Source organism: Lonchura striata, chromosome 4 (assembly GCF_050655825.1).
Source record: "Lonchura striata isolate lonStrDom1 chromosome 4, ASM5065582v1, whole genome shotgun sequence".
Lineage (NCBI taxonomy): Eukaryota > Metazoa > Chordata > Aves > Passeriformes > Estrildidae > Lonchura > Lonchura striata.
This window is the reverse complement of record NC_140706.1, coordinates 39326245-39341536: the sequence shown is the minus strand read 5'-3', so window position 1 is coordinate 39341536 and position 15292 is coordinate 39326245. Positions and strand designations below refer to the sequence as shown.

Sequence of the window (15292 nt, the reverse complement as noted above, 5' to 3'; positions counted from 1 at the left end):
CAGATGCTGAGAGATGGATTGCAAATGCAACTTTATTATTTATAACGATAGACAGATGTAACAGGAACCGTGAGAAATAAACCAGAAACGTTAAGCAATGCTTAATATTTAATCTCTGTATTTATCTTGAGCTGAGCAATTAGACCTGTCCAAATATATGAAACACTTGCAATGTCTGTTGATCAATGCTTAAAAGGATTACCTCAATGCAAAGACTCACTAAAATGATTAAACTGAATTTTATTTGATGTCTGGTGCTTTCAGGGATTCTCTAATTAAATCGCACATTGGCACAACTCTATTGATTTAATACCGATTAGCTTAATTTATGTCAACTTAGTAAGTCCTATATTGTCATTTATGAGTGCTAACAGATATGGTATGATATTCCAAAATGATTGTACTATAAAACCTTAAGACTTTGAAAAAACAGATCTGTTATGAGACATTGAAGGTGCACGAAGGGCTGAGGTATAAATAAAGACGGCAATTCATAACTGAATTAAATAATGTACTTTATATTTAAATCATGCTTTTGTGATTTTGCAAAATGCAAAACTATAGATTGCTGTAATTAAGTTTGCTAGTCTGTAATTTTTCAGGAGACCAGCAGTAAGAATTTTAGAAATACATTATGACAAAATTCATCATAATGAAACAATACTCTGTCAGGAACCAAAGTACAGAATGTTGTATAATAAGTGATGAGAAAGATTAAAAAACAAAAAATAAGAATGGTAAAGAGATGTGACCCCTTCCACTTGTAGAATGTCACTTCAAATCCAGATCTAATGGCCATGGAAATTGAATCATTTGGAGCTGGACAGAAAATCACTTTAGGGGAAATAATTTCCTTTGGTTTTTTAATAAATTAGTTTCTTATGGAATTGAAAAGGCACTCCTTTCTTGAAACAAAATATATGGTCTTCTGTTTAGGAAGCATGGAAAAGAAATCTGTTTTCAGAATTCCTCAAAGCTTACTAACAAAATTAATAAATTTTTCAGGTCAATTTTGCTGTTCCAGTCGGCATCCAACAAAGTTGACAAGAATTGTGTTGTTTTCAGATACGTAATGTCCCTGCCAACATGCCAAGAGGATTTCAGAAGTTTGGAAATTTTGATTCACTGTTGACAGGCCAGGCTTAGTGCTGGGGACTGAAGGCTCTTGAGGTCTAGTACAGAACCAAGCTTTAGCAAAACGCAAAGCTTTCGAAGTCTGGAAATCCCAGAGTCAGTAATAATCCTCAGTAAAACTCAGTTTAATCATTTTAGCGAGTCTCTGCATTGAGATAATATTTTTTCAGATTCTGCATCAAGGAGACAGGATTGTGAACAGCTTTGGTCCTAGGAGCTGCTTGTCCCACAGTACTTTGGTCTCTGGTCACCACCCTTTGTGCCAGTCTTTTGAAAACACAGACTCACAATGAATGCCCCGAAACCGAGATTTTGGGCTTCATAAAAGCTGCCAAGAAATTTGAAAGTGTTTCATTGGAACTTTCCACTTTTGCAATATATATAAGTTCTGACAGAAAAAGATCCTAAACAAAACAGTTTCAAAACAGTGATTTTTATAAAGGATGTTTGGGTAGAAATTTACCAGTCAGCTCTACTCATATGGCAGGCAGGTCTCATGATCACTCTTTCCTCCCTTACTTTGGCTTTGCTGCAGCTGTCAAAACACCTGGTTTGCAAAACTGCTTCTCATAAACTGTTTAGTGTTTCACAAATTTGTGAATGATGGTGATGATAGTGCTCACACTTAGTAAGGGTCACATTTTTAATTAAATGTAACATGTGAAGTGTTGTCACAGTTGAATGCTATAAATGCCAAAGGACAACTAATTTTAACTTTGAAATCTCTAGGAGCTTTGGTCTCTGAAATGGGTGTGACCTATAAGAAAAGATTTATAGTAAGGCGCTGGGTGCATGCCACACCAACAAATATTTGACAGCATTGCATTTGAAGGGAGGAATGCTGCCAGCACAGACTGCCAGGCAGATAAACTACTTTTGAGCAGTGCTTTGAGCAGAAACAAAAATATCCCGCCTGAATGAAGAGGTGAATCTTTTCTATGGCAGAAATCTAAACCATACCTGAGAACCAATGATAATCTGAATAAGGTGGCATTCAATTAAGAAATTACAGACTTGCAGGAATACATTACTGCTCTAAAAGGGGGAGGAGATGTGGCACTGACCACACACAGAGATAAAAGTGCTGATATCAAGTTATGCATATTTTTCACTCCTTTTCTCCTTGGTTGCTATAAATTTTGTTTCTCTTTTATAATAGATGCTATATTATCTAGCAAAACCAGAAAAAGGCTTTTGTTAAAAATACTGGTATGTGTATTCTCTTCAGAAAAGTAACTGCTGTAAGAGTACTTGTCAGATGTTAAAGCAATTTGGTTTGAAAATAGAAATATATAAACTGAAAAAATCCCCTGAAGATATGCAACAGGCAGGGGTTTTTAATACAATTATCTCATCCTGCCACATTAGTTAAAATTAATCTGCAATTACTAAAACAGAAGTCAATATAATTAAGTTTTTAGTAATCTCTTATTTATTTCCATCTGTTTCAATTTCTAGCATACATGGTCAGAATCTACCTAGCATTTGAGAACTTTGTCTTTCCCTATCACAAGCTTTGCTTTCCAAATTAGCCCAAATTCTCTCCTCAGAAGTGGTTTATCACCACAAATTTAACAGAAAATTCCTATGAATGGGAAGCATGAAGGAATTCCATGGATTTTCCTTTCTCTGAACTACTGCTACTTGTGTAAGGTCAATAAAACCAGTATGTCTTTTGCCATTAGAACACTACTATATAAGCATATGCTAGTCCTAAGCAAAAGTTGCTACATGTTTTTAATGTAGAAATTTGTTTTAAAACAAAACTTGCCCAGCTCCAGATTGACTCAAACTTCAAAGATTCAACAAGACTCCAGAAGGATGAGAGCATTTCAGAATAAAAATTCAAAGATATATTATCCACTCCAAAGAAAACAGAACTCACATATGTTTAATAAACTCCTCACCTTCCCTATAGTGATAGTCTGTGAACCATTTTATTGATTTGTCTTAGAAAACAGATGAGTGCAGATAACACACATTTGACATTCAGAATGCAAAGTCACCCTGTCTTTTAAATTCCATTAACTAATTTGAAAGTAGAAGTGATTAATTTGCTCATGAGTGTCACAGCTACAACAGATGCAGTTAAATTGACTGTGTTACTTCATAACTGCTGTCTCCACATGGGTATAAGCATCATTCTCAACCAAAAGTTATGGGCTTCATGTAAAAATTGCTGGGTGAACTGGACTGTGTTACTCAGGAGTAAAACATCAAAATATTTTTTTCTGGATTAAAAATAGGGAAATGAACCCATAACAAAAAGCTGAAGATTGAAAGTCTAAACCAAAATACTATTACTTGTGCATTTATATTGTATGTGTGATGAAAGAGAGTCTTTAGTCTAATTCTCTCCTGCTGAAAATTAACCAATGTAAGAATAAAATCACCGTGACTAATTAACAACAGCAAATACAAAGCCATTCTGGACAGATGTTTCTTTAACTGTGCTTGCAATTTCCACAGCCATTCTGGAGCTGTGACAGCAGAGGATAATGAAGCTCCAGGGCAGCCTACCTTCCGGAGGGGCTTGAGCTTGGTCTCCATGATGAAGTCGTACTTGCAGAGCTCGCAGCAGCGCGTGTCCGAGCTCTTGATCCACTGGTGCAGGCAGGCCTGGTGAACGAAGCGCAGGGTCCCCGTGCAGCGACACGGCGTGATGAGGGGGCTCTCGTCATCTCCCTCGCAGTGGCAGATCCTGACACAAGGACAGCAAGAGCGAGTCAGCCGACCTGCCAACCAGCAGTGCAAAGCCACTGCCTTATTTACACTGCTTTCTCATCTTAGGCTTGACATTCAAGAGATGCCAGGTGTATGACCTTTCAGATGGAGGCCCAGGAACATACTCCCTTTTCCTTTCTGCCATTTAGCAGTTTCTCTTCACTTAGTTATTATTTCTCTTTGAATTTGTTACGTGGTCTGAAGGTGAATCAATAGAAATAACAGTTTTTCGCTTTTATGCATGGCAAAACCTTTAAGACAAATACCAGAGCAGAACAGTTCTTGGTCTATAAGCAATGCCAATAAAACCCTCAAAGGTAGAGAAATCTAATCCAAGCTGAAAATATCCAGAATGTGAAGCACAAAAAGTTCTGAGGATATCTCTTTGGAGTTACACAGTTAAAGAAACAGAGAGCAGTGTAGAGTACTCTGGAGTCGTGCAAATGGCACAGTGTGTACACACATGCACACTTTTTAGGAGGCAGGTATTGAAAACTCAAGGTCATTTTTTCATTCCTCACTGTCCCTTTTAGGCAGAAGCTGCATTATCTGGGAAAATGAAACTACTCTGTAAGCAGACACTAAGATAAGAGGTTGTCCCAGAACTGTTTTACCTTATGATGGGATACAGAGCTTTTCATGTTATGGTTTTGCATAAAGTGATCAGTGTTCTAACATTATCATCTAAATGGATTTTTCCGTGACATATGTACAAGTGTCCTACTGACTTTCCCCTCTTCCAAAGAGTCTCCTGATCACATCAGAAAAACATTCACCCATCAAAAACAATGTCAGATTTGATGGCAAGCATCTCTTTGGAGGCAGAGAAAGCTTTACAAAGAACAGAAGGCTTAACCAAACACCTGAGGTATTCAAGGAGGTTCACCTCAATTGAAAAGTAATTCCCTCCCATCCCCAACCTAGATAAACACAAAAAAGCTCCAAAAGGTCTAATGAGCGTCTGAAGTGTCAAGCTGGCATGAAATAAAAAAAAAACCCAAACAAATAAAAAAGATCTGAAGCCTGAGAAATGCTATTTCAAAATAAAGAAGTAACAATAATAGCACAGATCCTGTTGTCACACAAATGAAACTTGGGCCTTAGAAACTTAGTACTTAGGAATGGCACCCTCAGACAGCACAGATGCAGAAGTGTCTGAACACATCTGAGGAATAATTCACCCTTTCACAGAGAAAACTGTGACTGTACCACCTCAGAGGTAGGAAAAGGGGTAGGAGAGCTTCAAAGTAAGATTGTCTTCCTACTGGGAAGGTGGGTGACCTCTTTAGAGCAGGAGCTCCTGATGTATGTCAGGAGGTAACCTGACAAAGATGTCCCAGGAAAGACTGGCTACTGCACAGCTCTGAGGCTGCCAAGCCTATAAGCAGGGGAGCAGGAAATTCCAATGTCTCCACATGAAAGAAATACAGATCAAAACTGGCAGCTCCCCAATTCTTCCACAGGGTAGCCCAGAGCCATGAGAAAATCTATGATAATGGGAAATCAGAACAAAGCTGCTTTGCTGGACATACAGAAATAAAGAAACCAAAACCAAATCCAAGAGATAAATGAAGCTCTGAATACCGGTCCACAAAAGCCAGGCTGCAGTTTCTGCAGTGGTGCTCACACAGGATTTCATGCCCCACAGCAGTGAAGAGCAGAACAAATTACCCACAACTTCCTTCTTGCACATGTTCATTTTTTGAGACACATTTTACAGGAACTCAATTTACAGTGTTTGCTAATCCAGCTGAATTAGGTGCACCAGTAGCTTAGTTCTTAGATGGGAATAGCCTATATGGTGATTTCATACTGAGCCTCCAGCTTAAACAGAACTATATTTTCAAAACACTGAATAGTTATTTTTCTAACAAATGCATTCCCAACTGAGAGTTACATAAAAACTATAATTTCCTTTGTAAATTAAAGCTATTCCCCAAAGGAAGATGAGCATTTTTTGTTCATTTAAATTCAAGCCATACATAATTTATTTTACAGCCTTAGCATTTAAGCTATTTAGAAATTAGATAACTAAGCTATGGACCCAATAGCCTTTTTTCTACTACTGCCAAGATTGTTTAAAATTATTTTCAGAGCTAAAATACAAGCCTAAAATTCCACTGGGATCTTCAAATAAAGTGACACTGCAAATTTGAAATTAATAGAAATAATCCTTAGTAGAAATACTTCTACAGAAAAACTCTATATGCATTATACATTCTATTTGGTCTTTCTTTGTACATAAGCCACAAGCCAGCTGTATAAATAACAGGATGACACAAAGAACTTGCAGTATGAATAAAGCTGAAACTAAATATTCTAATGGCCTCTTCTAGCTTTATAACCATGAAATATGTAAAGAGAATTAAAACAAATTTTGGTAGAAATTAAAGTCCAGAGAAAATGACCAAAGGCATGGCTTTCATTAGCTTGAATGCTTTTTGGTCTCTTCGGTGCAATTTAACTCTCTGTTATTTGTTTAACCAGAAGAAATTAGCTTAAAATATGTTTGTGTACCTAAACTCATAATGACAGTCTAAAGATTTTTTGGTGCCCAACACCTGTGGTAACAAACAGTTGGCTAAGTGCTTAAACTTCTTTTCAAGACTTGGAGCAGGTAACTTCCTCTGTCTTCCTCAGCCATTAGAATTGAACCACAATTTTGTGCATCTTTGCTCTTTGATGTGTTCATCTATAATGTACATTGTAATTATCACAGATCAGAGAAAGTAAATTGTTAATGACAGCTTTGAGAAGTTTGCTGTGCAAACAGAATGGAGGTAGGGATACAAAGCATAGACATACCTGAACCATGTCTAAACCAAGCTGGAGGTAGAGAACTTTCATTCTAGTTTCCTGTTGTCAAATGATCACAACTGTTTGAAACTTTCATGCATCGGATTGATTATTTAGCTGGTAGAAATTTTCTGAGAGTAAAATTTCTTTAAAAGTTAACTGAATGAAAAATAACCCAAAAACACTCTCTTATGATAAAGAATAAAATACATAATTTGCTCAATCTGTACTGATTTATGCACAATTTGTAGTGCAGCAGTGATCATTGTTAATAGCTGCTGTTTTAGTTGCTCAGACACACATACAGCATTTACATACTCAGTTTTTCTCAACCTTTTAGTCCTTTAGTAGATAAATGGCCTTTATTAGAAAGAAATGCCTTTGACTATTTTTTTTCCTGACAGCTTAGTTCTTTAAGGATTCCTGCCCATGAACAGGACCCTTTTTTTCCAGGAGAAAGGATGAACACAAGAGTCCAAAGGAGCTTTTGCTCTATGAATCATGTATGCATCAAACAACACAGGATATATATGCCATTAGATGACCTTCTGATTCAGATATACAAAATTTTGTGTGCATATTTATATACACCTACAAACACATCTCTACACACTGAGATCACAGAACGTCTATATTTCTTTCAATAAAACTCACTATGTATCCTTATAAAATTATACTCTGACAGTGCTGTCAGACTTATGCATATGTTTTTTGTTATATAAGTCATTATTTTAATTATCAAGCATATATTTTTCTAGCACAGAATTGCAAGAAATTTCTGTAGAAATTTGTTTCTACAGAACTGAATTTGTTTCTACAACTTTCAGCAAACAGATGTACCAAACAAAGAAATTAATGCTAACACTGTGCATACATCAGATGAAAAACAAAAGGCACAAAAATTCTCTGAAGGATATTCTTAAACAGCAGGTTCATGCAACAGATTATGAAAAATATTTTTCAGGAAAAAAAAATACATAAGGTCAAAACTGAAAGCATCACTATTTATGAAAGATTTTTCATAATTTACATAGGAGTTAGCTCTTATATGAATTAGCAAAGCTCTTGTATGTTCCTTACAAAACATATGCCACTACATATATATATATATATATATATAAAGGAATTTCTTATCAGATCAAAATTATGAGATGCAGCTAAAGAAAGCACCCAGAAGTGAGGCATCTTCAGAATTTAGTGTTGTCATACTGTCTGAGATTCTATGACTATTCATTTCTTTCTCATATTTTCCATGGTCCTGTTCATGGCACAAACTAAAAGGCAGAAAGGGAAGTAGGAAAACAGTATACAAGTTGCAGACAATTGGATTTTTGCTGATTTTCAGAAAAACAGCAAGAGTTATATTGGATGACTGACCTTCATTTGTCATCAAATTAAGACTTTTTGTCTTCCATGCAGACAAACATTTCCATTTTTCCTACAGACAAACAATTACAGATTAAAAGGTCTAAAATCAGTATGGACCAAGGAAATCACTTGGAAATCTTTCAGGTTTTCCCAACAGTTATTTATTCTGGCAAAATCATGGCAATTGAAACTGCAATCTAGATGGTTAGCATCTAAGCTGCTTACTGCAACAGATACAGGCAGATTCCAACAGATTTGTAGCTTTTCCTTCACATGCAGTTAACAGTTTTACTCTCATTAAAGACAATAGCTGCTAATCTCCATTCTCATTGGAAAGCCAGTAGTTTCCCTGTCATCTACTAATCCACCTGACTCTTTGGAAATTAAGAAAATAGGCTGATCCCTGTGCCTCTGTAGTGAAGTGGAAAACACACGTATTCTGCAGGAGTCCTGTGGGATTTAGTGCTCCACTCCTACCCTGCCAGCAAGTGCTCCTCTGGGACAGCATCTACCCAGCTGATTCCCATGGATGATTACTGCCAAAGGAATGTGAAAAAGAATAAGAATCATTCAGCATGTCCCTGCTTCTGCTGCAAGCCACATTAAGAATCTTGTCACCAGGAGCAGCGTGGTGGGAAAGTGTTTGCAGTAATTCTGCATTACCAGAACTCCCTCTGTGGATCCCATCCATATTTGGAATTTCTCCCCTATCTCAGTACCTGGTAAAACTGTTAAGGATTTCTGACCATTACATATAGACCAAGGGTTTAGCTACAGAAGCATTTATAGACCTCCTTGAAAATACACCAGGTCAAATTTTACCCTCATTAGCAAATGTAAAATGCAGAGGCATGCCTCTGAGGCCTTAAAAAATATAAATGTATATAGGGGCATTGGCATACTGATAATGATGTGCAATAATGCTTAAGTGCTATAAATGATGTAATTATGTAAAACCTGTATTGTTCCTTATTTTTCTGGGTGCTGTACAGCTATGTCCATGCTAACAAGCATTACAGTGAAATTGTAAGAAATCTCTTGGAAAAAAACAGCTAGTGCTAAAATCTGGGCTATCTACACCAAACCCATCCTGGTGTGTGTTTTTTTAATTTGAAACTGATTTTGGACTAGACTGGGAATACACTCAGACAAATTCTCAGTGTGGTCTAAACCATGGCAATACTAAGGTTGATCAAATGTGCTTCAAAAGCAGGCTCCTTATCTGAACTAATGGAGGCCCCTTCACTCACCAAATTAGAAGGAGCTACAGCCTTGTGACTGTGGCATGTTCACACCAACTGTGATGGAATTTATAGGCAAACTGAACTAAATTAATGTCTAATAACAGATGCCTAATAACCACACTGTCATTTTCTTGAAGATGGAAGAACACCAGTACAAGAGAAATAATTTGGAACTTTTAACAGATTTCCTTAATAAAAGAGGGAAATACTTTCTCCATATTAATATGCTCAAGAAAGACAATACCTATTCCAGAAATATTTTTTGTGAGAAATTATCAAAAAGCTTGCCCTTCACTGGAAAGCACATATAAACTCATAATGGTTATGCAAAGAAAAATGCTTCCTCTGTTTGGTGGGTACATCTCATCACTGTATCTCACTGTTGCTAAAGGGAGCTTAGTCAGGAAGAAACAGCGGAGCTGAAAAATGTTGGAGGAAATGAATCTCTGGATTTGATTTTTGACTGTGGGAATTATTAGCTGCCAGCATGAAATGCCATGAGCTCCTAGGTTATCTTAATTGGACCAAAAGGATCCAACTTCCCAAAAGGATGCACAAAATTGCTATTGCTACTGTTTGATTTTTTTCTTAGGAAAGCTATTCTGTCCAAAAAAGGTCATTTTCTCTTTTGCCAATTTATAAATTTCTTACAGTACTTTTAGATAGTTAGAACCTAAAATTAAACAGCTTTATAAACAACTCATAGCAAGAAATTGTCATTCATAAAAAGAATCCACAAAAATATGGATCTCTGCTTATGCACAGTTCATCAGTTGGAAAAAAAAGGGTTAAATTCACTGAATATGTTCACCTTGCAATAGGCTACAGAGTGCCATGCTTCTCTTGCTTTCATTTTACAGGCTTTTCTTTTTTTAAATCTAATTTCCATTCTTTCCACTTTTAAATCACAAAGTAATCTAAATGACAAATTGGTCTTCCTCTCCATTTAAACATGGTGTGAATGAGGCACATTAATTCTCCACACCAAATGTAATCCATTTGTATATCTCTTTCCTGTCACTCCTGCCCTTCCATTATGCTATACAGTCAGCTGTCTCTACCTGACTAGAGGAAAAACCATTTTTAAAATGCTGCACCATAGTAGTGGAATTTCATAAGGGCCTAGTTTGTAAAGCTTTCTCTTCATTTCTGCAAAAGTGATGAGAATTTATAAGAGCCCCAAGAGCAAACAACATTAGCAAAAGCACATAAATATTTTATTTTGTCGACATTTCTTGTCTTTCTATTAATCTTTCTTTATAGGTGATAAATAGGGTATCTAAAGAGTTACAAGTAATTGCTGCCTCAGAGGCACTGTTAGTGCAAGATATGTGTCTGACAAGATTTACTGCACTGAACAAGTTCAAAGAACTAGAGACTGCATCTCAAAACAGGATATAGATTTCCTCCCACCCATCTAGTGAAACGGAAAGCTTTAAGGAACTGAACTACATACACAAAATATGCAAGCTTTAAGTATTCAACAACGGGACCCTTAAAAACAAGGGTAAGTTTTCAACAGGAAGTTGTGCCATTTCACTTATTTCCATTAAAAATAATAATAAGTTCTGAAAGAAACAAGGACTCAGTTCTCCCCCAGACAAGGGAGCCTAATCACTACAACATACCTGCCTTACTTCGGCTCTCCTTACATCCTTGTGAATAATGGAGAGCTTCCAAAAGAGATTGCATAACCAGATGGCTGAAGAGGTGACAGATGGGGATTGGAACCATCAGGCAGATAATAGAATTAACCAGAATTTCATACTGCTTCAAAGACTGATGAACCACCAGACCATCAAGAAGAGGAGGAGATTCCTCAAAAAGCAGGAGATTCCTATCAAAATGTCACTTTGCAAAAATAAAGCTCTGAACAGGAAAGCAAGCAGCGGACACAGTTCTTTTTGAGAAAGGGGTGAGGAATTAACATGCAGGACAAGATTCAGAGACTTAGCTCCTAACATCCTGAGATCTCAAGGCACACACTAACATCCCAGGGAGAAAGAGGTTAAAAATCCTCCAGCGAAACACCACAGTCTGGAAGTAGAGCATCTTCCATTTTATGGTGATCTTAGAAGGCTCTGGATGGTACTTCAAGTCTACATATTCTGCATTACAGTTTCTTCACTGGGTCTAACATCAAAGTTTCAGCATAAGTATTTAGAATGAGTGTTAAAATTCAATGGGACAATTTAAACTTATATATCTATCTTCTATTCCACTTTCTGTTTTCTCTTCCTCAAGGACTTATTTCTTGCCAATCACCTTTCTGTCTGCTGATCTCCTGAGCATGCTTCTACCTGAATATTTCAGAATATAAATAATTTAATGAAAAATACTTTTTTTTGCAGGTCCTATTCAATAATAAGAAAATAAAACCCTGCTGAAGCATTTGATATCTCAGAGAGAAACTACATAATCACGTTGTTCTTGCCATGTGCAGTATACAATACACAAATTCTTCCCATTTATAATTGTGCTAACACAGATAAATGACCATATTAGTCTTTTCCTAAGTTTATAATAGCCTTTTAATTAACACACTATATTCTGAAAACTATTTTTTAAAAAATTATGCTTGAAATATACTCTGCAGATCTCATGAATCAACTTCATCATCTCCTTACTTTCCCCTTCCCTGCTTGTTTTCTCACATGCCCTACTGTTATACCCTATTCCTCAAATGAAGGCCTGCCATTATATCTGACTGCAGAGTCATTCAGAGTTCAACAAAATCAAAATTTGACTCCCAGTAAGCATCTTTTTTCCAAAGTGAGAAACTCCACTTTATTTAAGTGCATGTGTTTTCGCTGAAAGGACTGAATCACCACTACAAAAAGATTATACACCAAAACAGAAAAATTAGTTAAACAAAAAATATCTTTCAACTATATCACCAATAATAAAAATACCACAAGATATATTCTGAATCAATACACAAAGCACTTATGATTCACTAGTAGTAATATCAACGCAATTTTCTTTTCTTAGTGATTTCCATGTGAAAGTCCATGGGACTAACTTCTCACAATCCATTCACTTTGTCATGTCCAATACACAGCTGTTCCCTTTGGGGAGATTATCCACTTGCAGACCAAAGAAAGCTATTTTTGAAGCTGTGCCTCAAGCCATGGTAAATTCTTGGATAAAGTATTTATGAAGAAAATCTCAGGCACAAGGCAACTTAGGAAAAGGGGTATCCAACTGTATGATTTAGAAAGCCTATCCCGTGAATTTTTAAAAAATTACTTAAATTAGGTACCAAAACAACTCAGCACAGACAGAACTTATGTTCTATCTCAGAAGAAGAAACCTTGCCTCTTAATGGACTCCAGGAGAAAGCAGTTGTCCAGGGAAGAGACTGTAAAGGTCAGGATTAATGCCATGACATTTTTTCAGCAGTCTGGAAAGAATCAGTGACACTAGAAGGGCAAATAATTCACTAAAGTGACCTAAAGGCTCCCCTTAGACTAGCTGAAGAACATATTGCACAATGGTACTGTACTTCATCTGACTTTATCTAATGTGCTTATGCTGGAATTGAGTGTGCCCTGTCACATTCCTGCTCATGCTGCTAAAAGCAGAGTGAAGAAACTGCCAGCAATCCATGAGGAAAAAAGTTGTTTACCCAGAAACTTAGAGACAAAATAAGTGTCGCCACAACTTGTTTGTGATCCTTGCTCCTCTGCTATTTCCATACAATACCATTTATGTGAGGGCCATTCCTGTCAGCCAGTGATGTCATATCAACTAAAAGACATGAATGGCTAGGATGAAAAGCTTGAAAAGACTCCTCAGGAAAAAAAGTCTTCCACATCACAGCCAGCTATGCTAACCTAGTTTTAGCATAAACACGACAAAACCACTCTCTTTTTTGTATTTCTCATGCAGAAAAATGGTGTATATATGAACAACTACACTGACATGCAATTATTTGGTTTGTGTTTCAGATTGGAGGATGGGAATCTTAAAAAGAAAACATACTACAGATCACAAATCAGTGAAGTACATGGACATGTCCTGAGAAATAGAAACTATAGTCTGTTCTGAATTGGTAATAAAAACATGTCTTCCTTTTTCTTCAGCTGTCTGAAAACTGATTAAGAAAGACAACTTATCAGCTATAAAAAATTAACATGCTTTTGATTTTGCTGTTTTTCCTAGATACAGTCATTATGATACATCTGATAATGGCAACAATAAAAAAATAGTAGTATTATTATCCCTGACATAGAAAAATGCATTTCTGACTGATTTGAGAAATTTTGGAGAATAGGTCTCATTATCAACCATATTAAGTTTAATGCTGGTTGTTCAAAGAACATCTCCACTGATTCTAAGCCTCAGGGCACAACCTATCAAAATTTTTCAACTTTCCTCAACTACAGAAGAGCCTGGCTGAAAAGACTGCATGCACATCCAAAAGGTCCATCCTTGAACCAAGCTCCAAGTCTTGCAAAAAGTGCCTGAAAAATTATAATAAAATTCACTGGGCTCAGAAGACAAATAAGAGACTGGAATTCACTTTTTATCTGAAAGCAAATTCTAAGCTTGGTGACTTAGGCAACAGCTAGGACTAACCTATGTAATGCATTTACAAAATTTTATTTTTTATATTTTATATATATACACACACACCTATGTATATACCATATATATATGTGTGTGTGGGGGGGTGTATATCTATATACTCACACACACCTCTATTTATTTGTGTATTTTTTACTACAGTATAATGAAGCCCATATGAAGACCCATGCTGAAGTTTTGGGTTTTTTTCAGGTTTCAGGTGGTTCATATTCTTAACAATTATTAAATGACCTGTTATGTATGTATGTACTACACTGGATCTTCAGTCTGGGTAGTTCAGAAATAGAAGACAATACTGAAACTGTTGTAGTTATCTGTGTGCACCTCTGAATCATGCCCTGTAGATAAATTTCAATAATATGGTTTACCACTGTTGCTGTTTCTTTGCATTTCTATAAGGCAGAGAGAACCCAAGCCTGGTCCTAATACATAAACTCATGCACAAACACAGCTGGACTTTGAAGAACCTTAATTATGACAGACAATGGACAGGGAGTGGAAATGTGCGTTTTTTGCTTGGTAAGTATAAAAAGGAGTGCATATACCTAGCTGTGTTAGTAATGGCTTATATCTTCTGCTGAAAAAAAATCCACAAAATGCCTCCATATTACCTCTTTTCTTTTTAGAAATAATATCTTTACAGTGTTTCACTAGGTTAAAGCATACTGTGAGACTGCATGATGTGGCATCATGAACTTCCTCATCCACTGTTTATATTTCCACACAAATTCTTCCCAGCAAAGAAAAGTGAGAAGTTTTGGGTTACTATATGAAGAAACCAAGCTTGACTGTCACTTTGTAGATGAGAGCCAATGCTGGCTCACAAGTTTGGTGAGGGAGAAAAAAGGAAATACTTGTTTCAGTTCTGTTAGACTTACGGGATGGTGCATTTTCATTTAGCACTGAACTAAGTAACTCAGATGTTCCCAGCTGTATACTTCGAATTTGGATGTTAGCTCAGAAGTGGCTAACTTGATCACTTCCAGGGTAAAATGCTCATCCTCTGGTTGCATGCTCCACTGCAAGGGCATCAGATTGTCAGAGGCCTGAACTTCTGAACTCCTGATGTTGCTTTTTCTTTCCCAAAACTTATTTTACTGCTTATTCTGCCCAATCACCCTTTTGTATCATTCCAATCCTTGAGAGGGGTGACTGAACTAACAGCCCATACACATTTACAGTGTGGAAGCGTTTGGCAGTGCAAAATCACAGACAAATTATGCCCTACTAGAGACGATGTTCTCCAGGCACCATCCACTGGATTCCTGAGGTAATGGCAACTCTAAGGGACACCGAATCAAGACGATGAATTTATTTCATATAAATAATTGAAAAATTACATAGAGGGACCAAAGCTGGATTTGAACTGATCACTTAAGGAGGAAAAGCTCCATATCCCATTGTACTGAGCTATCTGGCACCCTGCTTCATTCTCT

General features: G+C 36.6%; 1 protein-coding gene across 7 annotated transcripts in view; it reads right to left on the bottom strand.

The window, feature by feature from the left end:
- MARCHF1 (membrane associated ring-CH-type finger 1) overlaps positions 1 to 15292 on the bottom strand; it is a 268268-nt gene that overhangs the window by 18989 nt on the left and 233987 nt on the right. For all 7 annotated transcript variants that reach the window (XM_085578847.1, XM_085578849.1, XM_085578846.1 and 4 more), the window contains one exon: positions 3655 to 3835. In XM_085578847.1, the coding sequence (XP_085434973.1) occupies positions 3655 to 3835 (181 nt within the window). The remainder of the gene's footprint in view (positions 1 to 3654; positions 3836 to 15292) is intronic.